This window comes from Sipha flava, unplaced genomic scaffold (genome assembly GCF_003268045.1).
Source record: "Sipha flava isolate LNK unplaced genomic scaffold, YSA_version1 35a_pilon_pilon, whole genome shotgun sequence".
NCBI classification, from domain to species: Eukaryota; Metazoa; Arthropoda; class Insecta; order Hemiptera; family Aphididae; genus Sipha; species Sipha flava.
In genome coordinates, this window is record NW_020273058.1 from 1269018 (window position 1) to 1292498 (window position 23481).

A 23481-nucleotide genomic window follows, 5' to 3' on the forward strand; every position below is an offset into this window, starting at 1 on the left:
AAGTTCGAAAACCGCTAGTCTAAATCATCGAATTAACCATCAAACCGTTAACATCTCTAGCCATTCCTACTCACAATAAAGCTTCAAACATATTTTAGCAGTTACACTTATTATGCACCGAAATCATTTAGTCGCGTTTCTAAACATACGATAAACCTTTTCAAATAAAGGAACGAATATAATTAGAATAACATAAAGTTTAACCATATGCTGTGGTTCAATTGTCTGTTAATAAACGCTAATGACTTTAATAGTTTTAAAATAATTTTAATCAACGGAGTTGTTAAGCGCCCGTCGTCGGAAAATTGTATTCAGAATTCTTTCATTCATAATTTGATAAAATTAAATATAAATTGACTGTACGTTTTTATATAGATATTTGGAAAATGGGAAGCATATAATATTTAAGATATTTTTTCCGTGACATAATTCAAAGGTCACCGATCAATATTTTTGCACATAAAAAAAAAAAAAAAAAAAAAGAAGAAATGTCGTAATCCATAGTGAGAACTAAATTGAAGCGGTAAGCATTAAAAGTATTCAAGCGGCGTTTGTCGTTTCGTATAATTTGCGAGAAAATCAACAAAACGCTGATCGATTAGCATACAGTACGCGCGATAAAAAAAAGGAAAGCTCGAACTTGGTTGAAATATAATATTATAATGTATGATTACAGCGGCAGTTGTTTACTTTTCGTCTCGGTAAGCATGCGAGCACGACCGTCGGTTGGCAATAATAATAATAATAATAATTTTATAAAACCGTAAGTGAAAAAGGGGAAAAAAAAGTAAAAATGCCACTCGAATCCTTTTTATCCCTGCATCATAAAGTGCTGCGGTGAGAGTTTATTAATAAAACATCTTTCAGACAATGTTGAACACAGTGTTATACACTCTAAGGTGTTAAACGAATAATACAATAATAATTCAATATCGCGATAATATCGAATATTTTATCGACCGTTTTACGTCGCGACGAAATGAATAACAATGTTACATTGCCACGGTAACATATGCGTCACTAAGAGGTATCGAGGGGTATCTTTGCTACCCCAGACATTTTTGTAGGGTAGCGAGAATATTTCCTTGCTACTCTAAAAAAAATTATAAATTTTAAAAGTATATTCGAAGTTCATTATTCAAGTGTGTACGAATATAGACGATCTATTATTGTGATTGTATCCAAAATAATTATATTTTGTGATAAGTACAATACGGACAATAAGACGGTGTACGTCATACCGAGTTTTATGAAGAAGAGTTAGCCAATTAAGTGAGCCAGTTATCATATTAACCTTTAAAAATTAATTTTTTAACTTTCTAATAATAAACTTTGCTACCTTAAAATTTGGACTTTAGTGACGCCCAAGCACGGTGATGCAGTCGACGTTCATGCGATCTTCTACCGTCTTGTAGCGCAGCGTTCAACGCTCGTCTTCGACGTCCCCCTTCCGTGCACTACGCGCATATTATTGTTGTATTATCATTTATTGTATTATTATATTATAATATTACGAATCTATCGACAAAATTAAAACGTTACAACAATATGCGTACACGTGCACACGGTGGGGGAATCAAAAACGCGACTGTGTGTTTAAACAGAACCGTTTCCTAGTGTATTGTTATTGTAAAGTATTACTATTTCCCTCCCTCCCTCTTTAATACTTCCGAAGAGTTATTATAATTTATTTTATTTTTTTTGTTTCATCGTCAGTTAAAAACGACCCCCCGATTTTTGTTTCGCTCGTGTATTTGTAGGACCCGCTGACCGATTCACCGCAAAACAGTCGCTTTTCGCTCGATGAATTTCAAAAATTCGAGAAAATCGCAATGCCAACGACGACACATGAATTCCAACGTAACATGCGTTGGTTTCCGAACGTGTTTTGAATGCACGAACGCATCCAGTAAAATATTATACTGTACGGGAAATCAATTTTTTTACTATAATTGTACGTACCTATATGTGCAGTATACTCTTTAAAACTATTTATCAACATGTAAAACTACCTGAAGTTACGTGTCGTACATGTTGCATGTTCCGTTGATTTACTTGAAGCGATTAACAGAAGAAAAAATAACAAATTCCAATTCAAAAGTATACGATAAATTGATTTCTAGCAACTGTCTACATTACATCGTTTGTATTCATCTCCGAACTAGACGGATAACGATGTATATGCCCCTCCCCGCGGACCATTAAATTTGTCACGTGTGTCTAATTCAAGATTAAATTTGTCGATATTGATTGATACGGGAAAGTTTAGGATAATCCGTTTTGATTTCATCGAGCAGTTGTTATCGAATATTCATTAATTTTTACGATCGTCGATTACGATAAGATATAAACATGTATTTGACGTAACAAAAACATGGCACATGTTTCGATTCCAATACTATCGAACGAAATATACTCGAAGAATACCCATTAGGTGCGATTCAAAAATATCAAATGAATTGTAATCAATACTCGCATTTGGAAAATATGCAAAACTGAAGTGCTAGCAGACACGTCGAGTACAACCAGATAAATCGTCACGGTTGTGTTCAAAGCTGATTTAAAAACTATTAAACATTATACCCACACGTTTTTTAAATCTGTACACGTATAATATTTAAGTTTTTATCAAACTAATATATTTTATAAAGACACGATATGAGAATAATGTACTATAAACTAACATTAGGAGTAGTTATAATATCGATTATGATTTATTATACTTTACGCTTATTTTGCCATTCCAAGATGTACAACAATCAACGCAAAAAAGGACGTATTACTTCTTAACATTAATAAACAGAAATAATAAGCAAAGCGTTACGAGACTATGCCAGCCAACTAAACATGTTCACGTGAAATGTACATTGCATATAGTACGACGGTGTAATATTGGGAGTATATGTAACGATTAAAACTATATGCATTGCTATTGAGGCGATTTATTATAGTATTATATTTAAACGCGAATTCAATCAAACATATATTTCGACGCAATTCACTACACATTATTATTATTATTATTATTGTTATAACAATATAGTATATTTTTACCGTAGACATTGTTATTATCAATATTATTATTATATATTATATCGTACGTTTTGTAGAGAAAAACGTGTGTGTAATATATTTATGTATACATATTATACAAACCGGAGCGTTAACCATGTGTGTAAAACGCTGGTCGGCCATATTATTATTGTAGTCGACGTGAAACGAATTCGGTATTGCGATCGTTTAACTGACCACCGGGCGGGGTAGCAGAAAATGACTCCGAAACACTACTGTCATATGTATATGTATATTTTGTTTTCTGGTAAATACATGAAAATCCTTTCTCGAGCCGTAACTAAAAACACGCGTAATTCGGTCAAGGTCCAGCAGCCCCCCGCGTCGCAATAAGTCGATCGTATATTGATTTTTAAAACGATTTATTATATAATAATAATAATAATAATAATAATAAAAACAATTACCCAAATCAAAACGTTTTACACAAGCTTGTAATATTTATTCATTTTATCTACTTTAAATGATAAAAAATTATTTATTTTAGATATAATTATAATATTAATAATTGTTCACTTAATTTCAAAGATGCACATATATAATACGGATTCTTGTATATTTGTTTATCCTCTTTTATCTCGTATATCCAACTTAAGTGAGAAAAAAAATGTATTTGTGTTATTAATCATCATTAATCATATTGTAATGCATTTGCTTTAACTATGTATGCTCTATTGCATTATATGACCACAGCAGCCACGGATTGTCATTCTTAACAAAAAAAAAAAAAAAAAAATTTAAAAAAGATGTGTATCGGTATTCAATTTTACGGTCATAATCGACGTCATTTTAATAAACACGCAGATTTACGCATGAATCATTACAATGTGAAACGTAACGAACAGAACGCCACATTCATATATTTATCGAAAAGAAATCAAAAAACTGCATACCGTATAATGGTGATGACACGACAAAAATAATTTGTTAACAGCAAATTATACGATAAATTTAATGTATCTCAAATTGAAATACCAGTACGAACATTCGGTTTCCTGCGGTAACTTCTAACCCGGGGAGAGGGGTGTGAAAGCGCTTTATTTTTTCTTGACGTAAACTCACATTTTCGTTAAACTATAGTTCAATCACATTTAAATAGGTTTAAATGTCTCATCTAATGTATCTAATATTCTCGTGTGGCAATAAAAAATTTGATGTAGAATAGTAAAAAAAAAAAAAAACGTAGGTATGGTAGCTTAAATATGCTACAGCCCTTAAAAGCCCGAGAATGTGCTGGAATAGAATTAATTTATATATTATGTTGCTATGTTGCAGTCATTCTGTGTTTTGCAGTCTACTTTTATCCGTAACATGTCTAACAATAATAATAATAAAACGTTAGGTATAAATTATATATACAGGTCGATTTGGACAATAATAGCATATATCAGTCTTAGGAAAATCGCGTTTCACAACATCCGCCTGCATATAACACACTTTTCCGTGTGATATCTCACGTTTCGAACATTACGACAGCCGCTCGTAGCTGTAAGATTTAACGTGACAAATGAGATAGGGGTAGGGGTAAGAATGAAATGCAATCGAAAAATGCGCACACACGTGCACGTGTTCTTATCGAAATAAAATTAATAAAGCACTAGACGATTCGGATTTGTCTACTTCCTGCGACCAAAGCGACGACGATGACGTCCGTACGGTTGTCTGCTTTTGGTTGCAATGTTACGGTCATGGTACGGAAAACATAAGCTTTCCATGTTGTACGACAGCCACACGGAACAGACCCCGAAAGCGCGATAATTGAATTCAGACGGTGAGTACCATATATCATCGAATGAGCATATTCTGGTTCCGCGTGAACAATATTTTGCTTCTGTCAAAACTCGAATATTTCAAATGTACATTTACCGGATGCTCTCCAGCTATTTGATTAGACTGTTTCTAACTGACGGTTTACGTATCATGATATGGGAATTTGCCGGTCGATGTCTGTGAAAAACAACTGAATGAATCTCTTCACGGACATGTAACGAACATCATGGGTCCGTACTGATTTGGACGGGTGTGCAGTAACACGTCTGTTGATTATTGTTCGGAATAAATAACTGAACGATGTTGGGCAAATCGTGTAGCGCCAACAACGATGAGCAGAAAAACAAATTAACGGTGGTATTATAATACTGGTAATGCCAATAATCACAAGAGGATAAAAAAAAAAAAAAAAATGTTATTCTAAATCATTATCTAGATGTTATTATGTCGGGGTGTATACGTTACTCTGGATATCACTACAATGTTTTTGTGTACTGTTGCAGCGAATGGCGTGTGCCGACCGCAAGACGTGTAGGTAATAATGCGATTCACGTTGTTGTACTGCAATAATATCGTGGGGAGCGTAGGTCGTATCTCCTCCTTCTCCTCCTCCTCCTCCTCCTGCTTATCGTTCTCCTCCTCCGAACGCGCCCGCCCGTGTTGCTTATCACGTTTGAAACGGTGATCCCCGCTCACGGCAGTCGCACGAGGGGACGCGAACTTTGACGGGCAAAATAAAAAAAAATTGTTCAAAATAAAAAATAAAAAAAAAAAAAAAAATGAAAAAAAACACGAAACAAAGTTAATCGCCACAACCTCAACTTGTGCGATGTGTTACGAATGTGTGCACGTGTGCGTGTGCGTGTGTGTATTGTGCGTAGAAAAAGATTGACACACTGGGCGAGAGAAAGAAAAAAAAAAACCTTTTCACGTGCGCGCGTTCCGCCGTAGACGCACACGATCGACGACGTCGCGCGATTCTTGCGATCGACCGCGCGGAGCGGTTAACACGTACGAGTCGCACTCGGCACACGCGGTACCGAACCCGTGGCCATCGCCGTTCGGTCGCGTACGCTCTGTTGATAAGCTCAACGCGCGCAATCGCGATGACGTATTTTCGTCGCTCGTACGATTATAATATTAAATATTTATACACGGCCGCGGGCAGATAACGTTTTGTCGTCGGACTCGTCTTCTCACTCACTCTCTCTTGCTCTCTCTCTCTCTCTCTCTCTCTCTCTCTCTCCGTCTATCCGTCCGTCACTCTTTCACTCTCTCGACCTCCCTCTCCCGCTTCGAAATCCCGCGAGACAACGAGTAAAACGTTTAATATTCAAGTGTTACATAACATTTGATGCAATTAGTTTATTATGTGAATCATAATAATTTAATGTACACATGTATTATTGTTCGGTCGAGTAATTATTGTCATTATTTAAAACCACTGTCATTCGTAACCGTAACTCGTAAAGTTAGCTGCTTAGGTCGTCGATGGATTTGCGTTTACTGCCCAGGGGGAACGAACCGGCCAGGAGTGTTAACACGTATGATCGTCCTCAACCGGTAAAAATCCCCCGAAAAAAAAAATAAGAATCCAATATTTATAATCTCGTATACGAAAAGGATTTTTCGTTTATTTATTTGTTATCAGCTCGCCCTTTTTAAATACACGCCTGCTTCATCATCGTGTAAGTCGACGAGATTATCGCGCGAATGAAAAGTATAATAATGTATTATAATAATATAGCCGCACTGTTTATAAAACGAGAAAAGTTATTTTTAAACGCCGTTTACACGAATACGTAACGAAATTCCGTCATGCCGAGACTGAACCAGAGTATCACCGCCGCCGCCGTAAGAATAACGCCAAAACGAGGAAATTCCTTAAAACCGTGCAAATATTTGTCGTCGGTTCTCATTCGACGATTTTACATATTAACATAATATTACATTTTTCTCATCTGTACGATCCACGAGAATTTATTTTATAGTTTAACGGTTGATGCGATGACCAGCTTCGTCAAATTATCAAAATGTCATCGAACAAATTGTTTCGTTAAAATAACGTTAGCAATAACGGTGTACTGACGGGAAGATTTTTACCTTTCATACCATTCCCGAACACTAGGCTATTTTTTCATTTTTAATCTAGCGCTGTTTAAACGTGCTACAAATAGAACCGTTTTTCCAACAGTAACTTTGTATAATATGTAAAATCGATTTCAACGTTTGGTGCATACACATTTTGCTATAAAAAAAATTAATTTATAATCTTCTGGAGTAGTATGATTTGATAACTCGTGAGTTTCAAATCATTTTCTCTGTATGGCGTTGACCTCTATGATATTTATACAATGTACGGGGCAGAAAAATAGTCACCTAAGACTATATAGTGTCAAAAATCATAAATCAACTTAATTTATTATTGTGATGATACTAAACGACACATTTTTTATCGTCGTGTTGTAATGAAAAAAATAATAAAGTGTATAATAAAAAAAAAAAAAGGTTAAAACAGTACTAGTTGTATGATAGACAATATTAATCTTTCTGTCCCATACTGCAGTGTGAACGCGATTCATGTTAAGCGACGATGATGATGAACAGAGGAAGAATCGAGCGATGGCCGCCGATGAGATACAAGACGAAAATTGCCAGCGACAGAGTTGGCTATAGATTTTGGTAAACTAGTCGGTGATTAGGTTTAAAGGTGTATACACCCCTTGTTCAAATATTAAAAAGAGACGAGTTGAGGCTGATAACAATAATAATTGACGTGCGGTATGGATACGCGTGCACGGTTGAAGCTAAACACAACGCTCACACCACCAGGGAGGGGCTCTAAGTCTCTGAACCTACCACTCCATTACCACTACCACTCCTACCACCCCCTTTATTAATGGATGTCCTACGAATGTGTGTAAATATGTATCATGGTTTCGAAAATTATTGTTCTCAGATAAGTACTCTTCGACTGCCGAAAGTCGATTAGTACACGTCGTCGTCGCGGTCGTTATAAATCACGATGCGTTTCCGCGCGGTGGTAGCGACGCTCGAACCGTGTCTACCTTTATAGCGCGCGTTATAAACGCGATTACTAAAACCGTATACTCGACACGTCGATGGGTGTGGTCAATTGTTATTAATATCGACGGTCTTAAGTGTTTAGAAACAATGCGAGGCAATAGCAGTATTCGTATTTCGCCACGTCAAGTTGATGGAATAACAGTTTGAACGAAAAGCGTGTGTAAGCGTTATTACGTGATTCTTTAGCGCGCGAGAGCGTTCGTGTACGTCGAGAATACTCATAATATTGTAAGTTAAATCAACACACCGATATAGATAAAAGCATGTGTATATATGGATAACCGTTGACCGTTGTTTGTTCTGCATACGGCATGAATCGTGATGAAACAAGAGTAATTGAACCAGTGACGTGTTTAGGGCTTTTCTTACTTAAACGATATCTAAAAAATACTCTAGTAACAAAATATACCTATTTTTACTTATAACGCGTACTTCGGTTAAAAAAAAAAAGTATCTCAAATAGACCTACGATTGGGATAATATTCGATTAGACTTTTTAAAGACTCGTATAGTGTTACACTCGAATAGCTGCACTCTGTCTGAGTTCTAAAAAACGTTATCTCTGGCATGGTCCCACGTGGGACGGTGTTGACGAAAACTTACAAAATGTTTACTGTCAAACAGTTGTACACAAAAGTGTATAGCTGCCTGCAGTCGATTCTAAATATTGTTCCGAGACGCCCTATTGACAATACCCATTCGTCCGACACCGCACTTGTGATCGTAAGAAATAAGTGCGTTTACCAACCGAGTGCATTAACACTATACACGACCATTATAGATAATAGATACTTGTGCGCAATGGTGCTTTAAAACAAAATAATCAATCGATACGATAGTTAGAGTACATTAAAATCATAGTCAACAAGTAAATTATGGTAAGTATCCATTAAAAGTGACGAAATCCTTAAAATAGTTGCCGATAAAATATTGGTAGATGTTCCATCGAAACATCATAATACGCGTTCGATGTATGCTTTAGAACGTTGACGAAAAGCCATGACATACGATCAAAGGACCTTGACCTGACAGTTTTTTTTTTTTGTTAAATACCACTGCGACGGGACAAGTTTGATCCTACAAAGCGACGATAATGCGATATCGTGTCGGCAGAACGTCGGATGGTGATGGCCATGCACCAGGCAAGTGTGTGCACTGCAAGCCAGATATTTTCACGACCCAATAGGGAGAAAATATAATACCGTACCGGTGCCGATGGGTGACGATTGACACGACAACGAAATCAAATTATTGTAATATTATGGGGTAAAAAATAGTCGAACGCCAATGTAAAACCAAAAGTTTGACCATTCGAGTTTTATACTCGACAATTATCGACCGAGGAAATGTTGTCGCAGCAATACAATTAGTACAGGTGCACATTGCGGTGGTTGCGGTTGACATTTGACGGAGAGTTCATTGCGCATTCGTACGTTTAAGATTATATAATATTTCGCTAGAGAGAAGATAATTATATCAACTGGTTCGGTATCGTTTCCTATTCTCGTGCCTCGGGAAAGTAATTTGCTGTGAAACATGAAATTAAAAATATGCAATGCGTATTTCCCAAGAACAAACATTAAAAATGATTTCGGTAGAAAACAATAATGCGTACGAGTCGTACATATAAACATCGGATAGCATGATGACTTCAAATGACACACACTACTTCTGAATATCACATGGATTCACCGAAAAAATGTATGTTCTCATTAAGGACATTTTCGCGTGTATAATATTTATAATGATCTATTATGCGGATGTGTAGGTATTTGTGGACGGAACTCAGTTTGCTTAACTATTGAAATTATAACGGCATTTTATTTTTTTCAGGTTTTTTTTCACTCGGTAACAACCCAGAGTTTAGAGTACATTAACATTATATGGTAGTATAATAGATTACAAGGCGGTGCGAAACTACTAAAGAGTGAATTATGCGCTTATTATCGCAAACAGCGAGTCGCTCGATCTCGAAATGGCATACTGAACTAATGGAATTGTTCGTTATCGGCGTGCACGTATCCCACACCGTGTGCCGGTGACCTTTTAATATCGTTATAAATACATAAAGTAGTAAAAATAAAATAAAATAAATACTAAATAAATGAACAATAGTAAAAAAATATTAACAATAATAATAATAATAATAATAATAATAAGCTGGCCTATTTACAATAAGTATATCAATCTAGTATTCGGTGCTCTGTCCTTTGTAATTTATCGATTACTATACATTGGCTGTAATTCTAAGCTTTTTATAATATTATTTATCGAACAATTATATTGTTTAATCACATACGCTGTACAGGATATAGTATCAAAACGTTGAAATTATTATGGTCATTTTTAAGTCATTGTATGCGTTGATATTTTCTCAAAAATAGTTAATTAAAAACAATAATAAACGAAAAAAATGAAAATAAATAAATAAATATTATTAGCAATATCTATAAAAAAAATTTCGTTAAGTTAATTAATATAAAGTCCATTTAACATAATAATGGCCGACACCCATAATATTATAAAGGGTCTATGTCTCTGCACATGAGCAATTTTTAACTTTTTGATTGACCTTCGCTGATTGTTATGTCGTGTAAGCTGTAGGGAAAAAAAGTTGAATTAATTTAATTAAATGTTATCAGCACCATATACTATATTATGCATTTTTATGGTTATGCATCTTGGTCACCGCAGACTAATTCGAATTAATTGATAAAATCATTTATATCGCTATTATTCTTGATTTTAATTAATATTTGATTTTATATTTTCACCGTATAAGAATTGATTATTTCTAATTATTGGTAACATTAGAAATGTTAAGCAGTTAAAAATCATTAGTTTAATGAAGTAATCAACATTTTTATGGGTCAGCTATAAAAAAAAGTGGAAAATTATATGTTATAGATTATATTAATGATTATTTTATATCCTAGTTTTCTATAACTAGCGAGCATATAAATCAACAATAATTACATAGGCTACAAAAATCAGCAGAACAATAAATATATAATGTGATGTCACTACCATATTATGACATTAAAATGTCTGCGTAGCAAGAAAAAATAATTAATAAAAAAATCTATAAAACTATTCGGTTTCCTAATGTTGTATATAAAAATAAAAAAAAGTACAGCCTCAATATTTTAAACGGTAAAAGATTAATGAAATCAATTTGCACAATGTAGCGCGACGCGAACTAGTAAATTATGTTTTCAGATAAATCAAACCATTTATAAGTACACTAACGTTTAATAAGTGTTCAAAATATGTTATATACAATGATTTTTACAGCTGGATTTTGTGTTTCTAAAAAATCAAATTTCAAAATTAAATTCATAGTTTCCACTGAATAATACTTGTGGTTATTATATTTGTTCGATATCAAAACGTACCTAACGAACGTAATAAGGCGATCGTCAGTGTATTTAAGTGGCAATAGTATAGAATAATGGGGAAAAAAATGAAATAATATTCGATTTTTCTTCGTTCATAATATATTGATGTTAAAACTCATCTAGCACCGGAGCGTATGAACTACGGAATTATTAGTAAGCTAAAACCAAACCGCGGGGTGGTTTAAAAATAAATTTACTCGTGAAAAAACAAAAATAAAATGTCTTCATACTGTTGTACTTGAATATTTTGTTTTCTATCGGATTAAAGCGTGTGTGCGGTTCCTCACACCGTCATTTCGGGCCGTAGCATAATAAGAAGTATTCGTACGGCCCGCGAAGTCACAACAGCGACGGCAGTGCGCAAAATAAACGAATTGATAATATGAAATAATACAAGTTTACTTGCAGAAGGAAATCTCGCATACCAATTCCGCACGGAACCCCCGAGATGATGTGTACACCGTCGCGCGCATTCGACTCGAAGTTGGTTTTTCAAACCACGAAACGTTGATAAAAAAAAAAAAATTTAAAAAAAACTCCGCGTGCATCAATAACTCGCGTTTTACAGGGACCATCGTGTTGTAGAGCTTGTCGTGTTTATTACAATTATTATTTTTAATAACGTGTTCGTGTACGAAAAGATTGATGACACTGCGCGGCGACGACGAACTCGCATGTTTTCGACTCGAAACACATTAGTAACGAGTTAATCATTCCGAGAGCATTCCTCCCCACCTCCGCACGCATACGTTCACCGTGTACGTCGTCAAGTCGATTATTATTGTTCTACTAAAAACCAAATAGTGTAGACAAATACACTAAATTGCGTGAGATGTATCAACCGCCACGACGCAACGTGTGACCGTATTTGTGTACATCATTTTGTACGTCTTTCAAAAACGACTTCCGTCAAACGTTCACCCGGACGTTTGCTTCGGGGCGAAATCGACGGTCGCGTATCGAGGTCGAGATGACGACTACTGCGGCGAGTATTCGCGAATCCGTTGGGGTGCAACGGGGTCGCGATCACTCGAGTAGCTCGAAATCGGAGCCGAACAACAAAGCTATTATACTAAGCGTTAATATTACACGTGTTGCGATTCGAAAACATCGTTTCGAAGCGTTGGCAAATAAAAGTGTTGGACGAAAGCTGTGATGAGTGCATTTATATGTTACTGTGCTTGCGTTCGTAAAAAACAACACGGACGTATTCCGAAGGATACCGTTGGTCGTCCTTTGATTTCGGTTTCCGTCACTCGAATTCGACGACGAGACTAGACCAAAAAAATACGAATGACGACTGCGCTTTAACTCGAAGGGTTATTATTAAATCGAGCTCGGACGTAATGACTTATTGATGAGCACACGGAGTTTTCACCGTACACTAACGCTCTGCGCACCCGTATACTATTATTATGTACAAAACGTGGTACGTCTTACATGTTTTTTTTTTTTTTTTTTTTTTTAATACAGACAAAAACCAATACTTAGAGCACACACACACGAAACATTATATTATAAAAACACTGGAAAATCTAACAAATAGTAGTAGTTTTGTGCCGACTGTGTACGTACCGACCGCCAATTTGATTCGATTTTTTTTAAAAAAAAAAATAAAAATATGTTTACGCACGAACGATACTTATATTGTCGTTAGCCGTCTATACGATGTATAATTATTGTATTATCACGAGATAACGCACGACGCGTGTTTTATATATTTATTTTTTCGTACAGATACTGGCGATAGTATAACTACGATATTATATTATGTTGCGTTAAAAGACTTAGAGGGACACGAAAATGTACGTGTGAAACATCACCGCGAGAGTTGAGAAAGTCGCGACTATTACGGAGCTGCCTATGGAGTAGATGGCTTTTATACACCCCCGACGACGGAGAGTGGGTGGTGTGCAGCGCCCTATCGAGACCACTGGAGGCGCTTCACAAAAAAACGTTTCGAAAACAAAATATGTTTCCCCGTCCGGCCGTCGGACGGAGTGGCAATACTTATATATTTCCTCTTTCGGCCAATCCATCGCTCGCATTGTTACGCAATATTATTTGCGCGGATCTTACAAAATTTAATGCATAACACGCGCACGCATATACACAAACAGTATGTAAATACGAGTACTCAAAAGCTCGGCAGTTTTTTCCCTTTCAAACATCGATCGTAGCGCAGAGTCATGCTTGCACATACTATTATTATTTTCTGAATCGTAGACATCGTTTTTTTGTTTTTTATGAAATGGAAATTGAACGCGATTATTTAATTTATCATTATTCAATTTCATATTTAGTAGCGCGGTTTTCCGATTTTTTTGTACGCGCAGGCCCGTATTTAGGGGTGGGTACGGGTAGGTACATGCCCGGGGGCGTCAAGTCTCAGTGGCGACAAAATATTTTAACAATATTAATTTTAAAAATGATGTACCTAATAAAAAAAAAATAAAACAATAAAAAAAAGAAAATAGTATGTTTTATTATGTTATAATTTGTAAATCAAAAAAAAAATTATATTTTTATTATGTTATAATTTGTTTAATTTGTTAATTATAAAAGTATTAAACGATTTTCATTTATAAATTGTATTTTAATATTAAAGAATCTCGATTATAGACGAATTAATAAGTGTTATATTATTATTAATTTTTTTTTGGGGGGGGGGGCATAAATTATATGCCCGGGGGCGCCACATTTTTAAATACGGGCCTGTGTACGCGGCTATACCAATAGTAGCCTGAACGCGAATACATATAAAATATAAGAGTACAATCATGTTTTTCGACTTACAATAAACGATATTTATAACGTGTTGAATAAATTATGTAAAGCAATAAGAAAAATTTCAATAAACCTATCGTGGAATGCAAGTATATGCACATCAGTTATGTCGAACATAAATTACTGTTGGAAATAATATGATAATCCTTTAAATAATATTATATAATCATACTAAACTAAAATTAAATGATTTTCCGTTTGTAATTTTCACAAATTGTCATTGCTGGATTACCAGGGATCTAAAAATCGATCGTGTGTAGAGAAGCGATATTGTATTTGATCGGATTCCTTTTCGCATGTTCATTACTTTGTGTTTAGTTTAAATATGATTTCCATGGAATGTAGATGATTTGAATATTAGTAAATAATATGCTAAAAATCGAACGGAAAATCCGGAAAATGATTTGAAAATAATTTATTGATAAGATCGAAGTACAAAACCGTATGTATGAAGAACAAAGTGTTTTGTCTTCGACCAATTGGACTTAACAGATGCGGATAATGAATAGGCAGTAAAAAACAATACAGAAACGATTCGTCTTTATACATTCACTATACTCGTATTAATGTATTACTTCCAACAGGGTAGTAGAAGTTTTCAACTTAGTGATTAAGTGTCATTTAGTGATTAAGAACAAAGGATAATAATTTACAAAACCTATTAAAAAATATATTATTTTAGTTAATGTTATATAATGTAGGCTGTAAGTAGAATACAACTTCTCTTTACTATATTCGATATGCTAGTATTTTATTAAATGATTACGTTACCATCCACTTGAACATAAATATAATACATACCTGTATATATATTTTTAAAACAAATATTTTTATGTGCGTCTTGTATAAAACAAGGTCATATTATTAATATCACTCGTAATTTATTGACTTTTAGCAATATTTACCCAAAATAAAAACGAAAAAACACTAACTAATAAACAGTGTTTCATATCGCTCATATGAAGAATAATAAAGAACGTTGTATTCTCGATCGGACGAATTTAATTTCGTGATAGAAATAAAAGGAACAAAAAAATTATATTTACGAATAAATATAAAATTGAAATGGTTGATAAAATTAATGATAGACACAATGCATAAACCTGCCAAAAATCGGACGAATGAATTATGTATTAGAGAAAAATAATAATTACTTAGTACCGTATCCGATATTATCAAATAGTTCTCATGTTATGCTATAATACTGTACCCTTCAACATGAAATTGGTCTATATAAGTTGACGAATTAATTAGTCGTTATTACATACGCATCTTAGTGTTCACATGTGAAACGAGTTGTGTAAAATATAGTGTTTTTCATACACAAAAAAAAAAATAAATAAATAACTAAATAGTAGACGTTGCATAATTTTGAAGGTTTTCTTGTATCCCACTTTTCTTTACCGTTGAATATATTATAATATAGATCGCACGAACGGATTCGAATAGATCACACCTAATATCCGTATAAAATTATTACGTACTATAGTTTAATATATAGAAACTGCGCGATTATATATTGTATAAATACATATTAATATATATATATAATCATATACAGATCATTTAATAATAAAATAATATAATGTTAATTACATTTACAGGCTGAAAGATGTTGAGAAACGTTTATTTTATTAATTTACTAATCAAATTATTTTCATAATTAATGATTATGAATTATTTGATATTTAATGCATTTAGAATATGATTTAATACATATTAATATTAAGTGCCTGTAATTATATACATTCAAATAAATTAAGACCCATGGATATTCATAGTTCAAAATAATAAATAATTTTAGTAATACATTTTTGCAGGTTTGATACATGCATGTATATTGTGTAGTGTTTCTTTTAAAGGTTTTTAATAAATTAATATCAATAAAGAGTTATAAAATATCATACGTATTATAATTGATTTTTAATGATCAGGAATGAAATATGTTCTAATGTTTTAATGGTCAATTCGTCCGTTTCCACTACTGCATTACAATACCCGACTCTAGACAACGCATAGTATGATGTGTTTATCAACCTACGTTCGATTTATAAAATATAATTCAAATTTATTCGAAATAATTAGAAAATTACCATTACAAAAGTAATATTCATCAAAGAACTTACGTCAAAACTAAGTTATTTATAATATAAAGGCTCGATTTAATAGTTATATGAGCATTCCATACTTTTAGCGTACATGATAAATATTAATCGATAAAACCGCACGAGTATAATGTTATGTACTTTTTATTTAGTATTATGCTGTACGATGAAAGGTTGGTAGTAAATATCTATTTGGGTCTTGGTACGACACTTTTATGACCCGAGTGTTAATGTTATAAAATATAATATTTTTTTTTTTTTTTAATTACATCCATAAAATGATATTCCAAATGAGTTATCGTAAAAATTTTTTTCGAAAAATTATATTTTTTGATCGCATTTTAAACATCAAAAGCAAAAGCGTATCAACATCAAAAGGGTGGACGCAAGATCATGCATTCAAATTAATAATCTAGTGCGGCGTAAAAATGAAGCAAATTAAAAAAGTTAAATTAAAAGCGTTTTCTACGAAATCAACAAAATAAAATGGTACAGAAAAGCCATATAAAGTATATAAAATATAATTGAGGTTCGCTATGTTGCTCACGGTTAATTTCGGTAAAAAAATGCATGTAAAGAAAATAGCAATATAATCAATGATATAAATATGTTGAGACAACAATAATATTTTATCAATGTGTAAGACGTAGGTGAAAATTTTTGAAATTTTTGTCACTTAAAACTCTGCGGCTATGGATAATTTCATCCAGTACTTTCGCGCACCATTATCGGACGTTAAGCGCTATACATTTTAATATACTTATATACATATAGAGAGACCTCTCTTAGTGAGTACCTTTAAATAACGGAAACTTCCAGATAACGGATGTCTTTTTGGTAACAAGTAAATTTTCACTACTTATATATAAGAAAACCTCGATTAATATGTAAGACTTTAAATAACGAACACTTTCATGGCATTTTACTATTTGATTTTGATGGTTTTATTTCGAAAATTTAGAATTATCGTTAATCACAACGTGACATGAAAGCATTTTGCTGGAAATGTGATTAAAATCACACACATCAGCGAAAATGATCGAAAACGGTTGTATAATGATAATAATGATGTAGAAACGGTTATATTACGTACGGGAAGAACGAAAAGAGTGACAAAGATGGACTATAATTGGTAGACATATAAACACAGATAGAGATAATAGAAACAGTGGTAAGAGAGAGAGAACGTTTTCGGCGTAACATACGCAAGAACAGCAGCGTGTTATACGTATATAACATAAATTTATGCAGTCTTTTATTGAAATTTTATAATTTTCTTTCTCTTTCATCGGTCACTGAACAAGACAGCGGTATTTTTATGTTGCTGGCATATATTTTTACTATTATCATAATACACATGCTTTAGAATTCCGCAAACGTTAAGAGTTGACACTTTAAACGGTTTTGTTCAGCAAGTGAAAGTAATTTTAAATTGAAAATTTATCACTATTATCATAATATTTTGTCACAAGCGAGTAAGTGATGTCATACATTTAATACATTTCAAATGCGTTAGGTAGGTGCGAGTTATGAAAATATGCAGTTTATTTTATGTGGTTTTTTTTATGCATTATCTAAGATATTGTGGATTTTTATTTGGTATTTTCAAAAAAAAAAAAAAACTATTTTTATTATATCGCATAAAAAGAAAAACTAATAGTATGTTAGTTACTAATAAAAATTTAATGAAAATAATATTTTATTGTTGTGCAGTACAACTCGTTGAAAATTGAAAAGTTGAAAAGTGTTTAATTTTTAAATTTGCAAAATATTAGTAAATTTATTTTTTCAAACTTAAACCAATCAAGGTCGTTTTAATGCATCGATACAATGAATTACATTATTTATAACTTCTCAACAACGTATTACTTGTTACCACTCTTTTTAAAAATTAAATTTATTCCTAGATAATTTATAAACAGCAATAGAAAATAGGAACTTGGAACTTGTTCACATCCTTCACGCTCCACCAATAACTATGATATATTATAATTATAACTATTTAGAAATTAGAATAACTAATAATATAGTCTGTGTAAACGCTTAAATATAAATTTACGTTAATTATATTTAATTAAATTTATTAATATTTCATAAAACAAAAAATAGTTTAGACATGATACATTAATATCAATAATCTCTAATGAGAAACGCTAAATATTTCTAATAAATATGGACTTTAAGAGGAGACGCTTTAAATTTTCATAGAAAATCCTGGAGTAAAAAGTCCTGTTTCCTCCTCTCTGACGATGGCCATATGTATAAAAGTTTTGTTTTATAGAGTCCTCACTATCACAGTGCAGTGAGATATACGACAGCCGACGATGCTTTCGTATGCATGTTTGTGAAAAACTAAATAAATAAAATAAAAATAATATTATTCATATATATATATAAACATATTACATTTAAATTCGACAACGTAGTAGAAATATAAAAGAAAAAAAGAATTATATGTATATATAAACGTTAAAAATATGCAATATTACAGGACGTGGTTAGAGAAATAACGAGCAATGACCGAGTGAGATATTGTATACGACAGCTATAATACAGACTGCAGCACGTCGACAGTAGGTTATGTTTACGTGTTATAGTGTGTGTGTATGTGTGTGCATGTGCGTGTGTGTGTGTCCAAGTACCAAATTTGTTCCGGTTTGCTCAATCCTGGGCTATATAGTAGTTGCGATTTCGAACCGGTGTGTGTGTGTGTGTGTGTGTGTGTGTGTGTGTGTGTGTGTGTGTGTGTGTGTGTATAGTTTCCGTATAGGTGTGCGTGTGTACGTGTGCGAGAGTGTACCTGTACGTATATAAAAATTGCGTCAATTTGTGTAGCGTTGCGCCAGAAAAGTGGCGGAAAAACAGCCGGATCAAATTTATTGCACCGCCTTCGCGTCAGCTCAACAACGCCCGGACCCCTGGCGCGTAAACGTACGCTTTACATGCTTGTCAACACCACCGTTTAATCGTCCATGTGCTTTTTTAACCCTTTCCTGCGCAAGCATTATCTTAATCGCCCCGAGCGACCACTAACTGATGAAAATCTGCGCGCGTACAAGTATTAGATATATTTACTCGTTCGATGTCATCGGTACACGCGCGCGCCCGTGTTAGGTAACCTAACCTTTGGTTAAGGTCGAATTTCCATTTTATCCCTCCCCGTGCCGTTCTATTCGACCACGTTCGATTTTTCTGCGCATACATGTTATATATTCAACGCTAAGAAGTAAACGTAGACATATTATATACGACGTCGTGTCTGCTATAACAATACAATGTGTACACGTCGCTTACGATTCGGGACTGCAAAGCAGCGTAATTCAACGAAATATCATAACACGTTCGTTGAAATGACAGTGGACCTACGTGGCTTGTGACTGCTACAAATGTATGGTTTAATAATGTTCATATTATGTTTTGTATAAAATAAATAAATAATCGTAATAGAAATCAACGATTTTTTATTATTATTATCATTCACGCGTGTTTAACCGACGTTGGGCGACAACTATACCAATATAATACGAGTATTATGTCATCACGAAACCGATTCAATTAAAATTTGTGTTCTAATTAAAAGCATGTTAAACGTACATCGTAAACCAGATTAATATACCAACAATATTCTTTTACCGGGCGGTATGTTACCACGAGCGATGTTTACCGTAAACGGTATACTATATGTTTTCGATCACACACTATTTGGATATATATGACCGTGTTCTGTTCACTGTATGCAAACACTCAGAATATATACTATTTTAATAACTATTGAACAGTCAAGTAACATAGCAGTATCGAGTGTATGTCATAAAAATATTTGCTTACGCAGTGGCATGGTCAAGGGTGGAGGAGTTCATGGGTTATAACCCCCTCCCTTGAAATATCTCTCTTGTTTTGTAAAACGTACAATAATTTTAATATACAGGTATAACGTTAAATCATGTCATTATTAAACACTTTTCACAGTTTCAATAAACTAAATAATAATACAATTTCCATTTTAACTTACGTTTAATCGACTTTTTAAAACAAAAAAGTTAGTATATATTAAATTGAAAATTTTAACTCCCTCTCTTCACCAAATAAATATTTCCTGGTACTGTGCATACATACTATATAATCACGTTTGATGTATTTATTAACTAATAACTAATGCTCGTTGTATGCGTTTACGATTATTTTGCGTTGTAATATTATTATTATAGTTCCACTGATCGTGGCGAAGAATGCAAGGAAAACAATTTCAATTCCTACGAAAACGTTGACCGTATTAAATTGTAGGAAAAAACGTAATATGGTGTAATTCTTGATAAAAGAATAATATTGCCATTTAGTTCACGCGGCCGCGAAACGATTAAATCGTAAGTACCATCAGTGCTGGTCAGAATTATTACGAGCCTTGTGAATTCTTTGTCCCGAAGTTATAAATATACAATTATCTTAAACGTGAATTCGAACGAAGGCATTCGGCGGGGACCGTGTGCACTGATGAACCTATGAAAATGACGACGTCTAAAATGTTCAGTGGAAGACCTCGACAACGGTGGCAAGATAGAGTCAATGCAGATATAAGGATGATAAAGGGAACAGCAGACATTGAGACACATATTTTTGATTGTCCTTCCCTACCTACCAAACGAAAAATTCTAATTAGTCTCTCGATAACCCATTCAATACTTTCAGTATTCTAAATTTAAAATCTGTTCTCATTCTAATTATTTCCTTCATTCACGAGGCTGGTTTCTATTTATAATCTTTTATTATTTTAATATTTTTATATCATAAGTTTTATCTATTGAATTTTAATTAATTCATCGATGTATTTTATTATAATTGTCGAACATAATGGTATTTCTAAAAGCTCTACGAATAAGAAAAATAACTTTATAGGTAGAACAAAACTTGAAATTAATAACTTATCATTCTAAATCGGTAAAATGTATTTACGAATTAAATTCGTTCGATTGCATAAAAAATAACTTACGTTGTTAATTAATTGCCGATGAAAAATAATTAGGTACCTATGCAATTTCTGCGTTCATGAACTATGATGTAAACATTATGATGGACGGGTTCAAAATTCAAAATGAAATCGTACAACTCGATCAAGTCGATATTCGTTTATGTTATTAATGTTACTAAATGAATTACATAATGTAACAATAATAATAGAATATAAATGGTATATTATTGTTAATTTGTCATCTCGCCGATGTCGGGGCAAAAATAAATACCAATACTAAAAATGAACTAGCAACACCGCCGATCAAGACAATGTTAATGATGTCGACTGCGCGTCGATACCATGGGGTTAAGCGTGTTAAATATTTTGAATTAAATAACTTTAATTAATTATCTTTCAGTAATATTACTTAGATTATGAAAAAGCTTTTGGCGTCCCAGTGTTCATGACGCTCGGTGTACACGCACTTCTCGCACCCCCCCCCCCCCCCCCCCCCCCCGCCCCGCTCCCCCCCCCCCCCCCCCCCCCCCCCCCCCCCCTAGGAACGGCCTTGTTGATCGCACACGCGACTGTCTCCACACGAGCTCGACGAATTATTTTCATCTTCATCCTAATCTGATCGTGGCAAACCGAACGGTGATTACCTCGCAGTAGATGACCACCACACTGTAAAATATACTATATGTAAATAGTATAGCAGCCGGGCCTATACAACAACGCGTCTCGTGCGATTTTAATAAATTTATCGTTGTCCTGGCCATGAAAACGTGCCCGACTTCTTGGCAGCGCCGGATGACCCGGGCATACCGATGCAGTTCCCCGACAACGATGTGTGCAAATGCTTTTGGTTTTTTACGGATTTGCCTTCCTTTCGTGCGGAAAGTTTTTGGTAAAAAGAAAGAAAAAAAATAATTAACAAACAAAACAACTCGTGCCTACTGTACATTATGTTATTACGTTGAACATCCTATCACGTTACAATATATGTTTACTACCAATGGGCAATGTATTATGTAATGCGTACGTTAAACATTATTTACATTAACGGACGTAAACAATGACAAAAAGTTCCATAAAGAAAACGCATTTTTATCATTAAAATATTGCCTCGGGACCACTTGGAGATAATTGTACGATCTGTAGGGCCCGAACCTCGCTCAACATAACGATAAGTTGACGAGTTAATTTCATGCATGCGCGCATTTATAAACTTATACCTTTATACAGTATACTTGCTATATCATACGACGGTGTGTATACATTGTTTAATCTATGACATTTTCGAGGATTAAAAATACAAGGACATGATTCTAAAACCAAAGTATTGGATGAAGAAATGCTTAATAATCAAAGACGTTTAGTTTTCTACGTTCGACGATAAATAAAATAAAATTAACCAACCAACACGATTTTTTTCAAATATGTTACTATAATTATCAATTTTATTACGACCTATGTTGAACTCATTTTAAATCCCCCCGGCAGGCTGGGAAGATGCTCACACGTTTGTTTAGGGACATTAGGAGTAAAATGTCTCGTAAAACATTGCCCGACTAATATAAATTATTATCATCTAAGTGTGTTTTACCCCTTCGTCGTGTTCCTACAAGTGCACCTATTACACGCACGTGTACATAATAACATACATAATACCGGACAGAAGGGTTAAACCAACCAGGACGAAGGGCAATATGCAATAAGAAAAAATAAAAAAAAGCCATAAGAATGTTGATCTAAGTGACGCCACGCCCTGTGCCGGGACAGCACGAGGCACGTCGCGAAATGCCTATTTTTACAACCGGGTCGGAGCGTGTAAACAAAGCGCGCGGGGTCGATTGTTGCAGTCCAATTAATTACGTTAAAGGTCAACGCTGTAACACACTTTTCTTTCCACCATCCTCCCCCACCCACGGTATACAAACCGTCCGGTATTTTACGATTAATCAACACCCGAAAACTTGTCCGAAAACACGACGACGGCAAAAGACGCGACCGATGACGACGGGCGACTGTGATTTATCGAAACCGCGCGCGCAACGAAAAATATTAAACATTATTATTCGCCGGCCAACGTAATTAAATATTATACTGCTTCGACGAACGATTGCTATTAACGAATAGAAATGTATTTCTTACGATTATAAAGAAACCAAATATATACTGGGCGGAGGCGACGCTTTATTTTTTGCGTAGATCCGTTGGCACTGCGTTACGATGTCGATTGAATTCTCGGTACTTTTGACATTTCGAACTGCACGAAAAATGGCAACGGCGATTTAATTTTCACCCCGAAAGA

At 34.1% G+C, this 23481-nt stretch overlaps 1 protein-coding gene across 5 annotated transcripts in view; it reads right to left on the minus strand.

Moving 5' to 3' along the window:
* The window catches only part of LOC112687750 (four and a half LIM domains protein 2), a 117232-nt gene that overhangs the window by 48052 nt on the left and 45699 nt on the right, over positions 1 to 23481 (minus strand). The window contains exon 1 of one of the 5 annotated variants that reach the window (XM_025560660.1): positions 11730 to 11815. The exons of 2 other annotated variants lie outside the window; for them this stretch is intronic. In XM_025560660.1, coding sequence (XP_025416445.1) covers positions 11730 to 11800 — 71 coding nt within the window. In that variant the 5' untranslated portion in view covers positions 11801 to 11815. Of the gene's footprint in view, positions 1 to 2012; positions 2056 to 4851; positions 4877 to 11729; positions 11816 to 23481 lie in introns of those variants that run through there. 2 more of the 5 variants (XM_025560659.1, XM_025560658.1) reach the window with 2 other exon arrangements.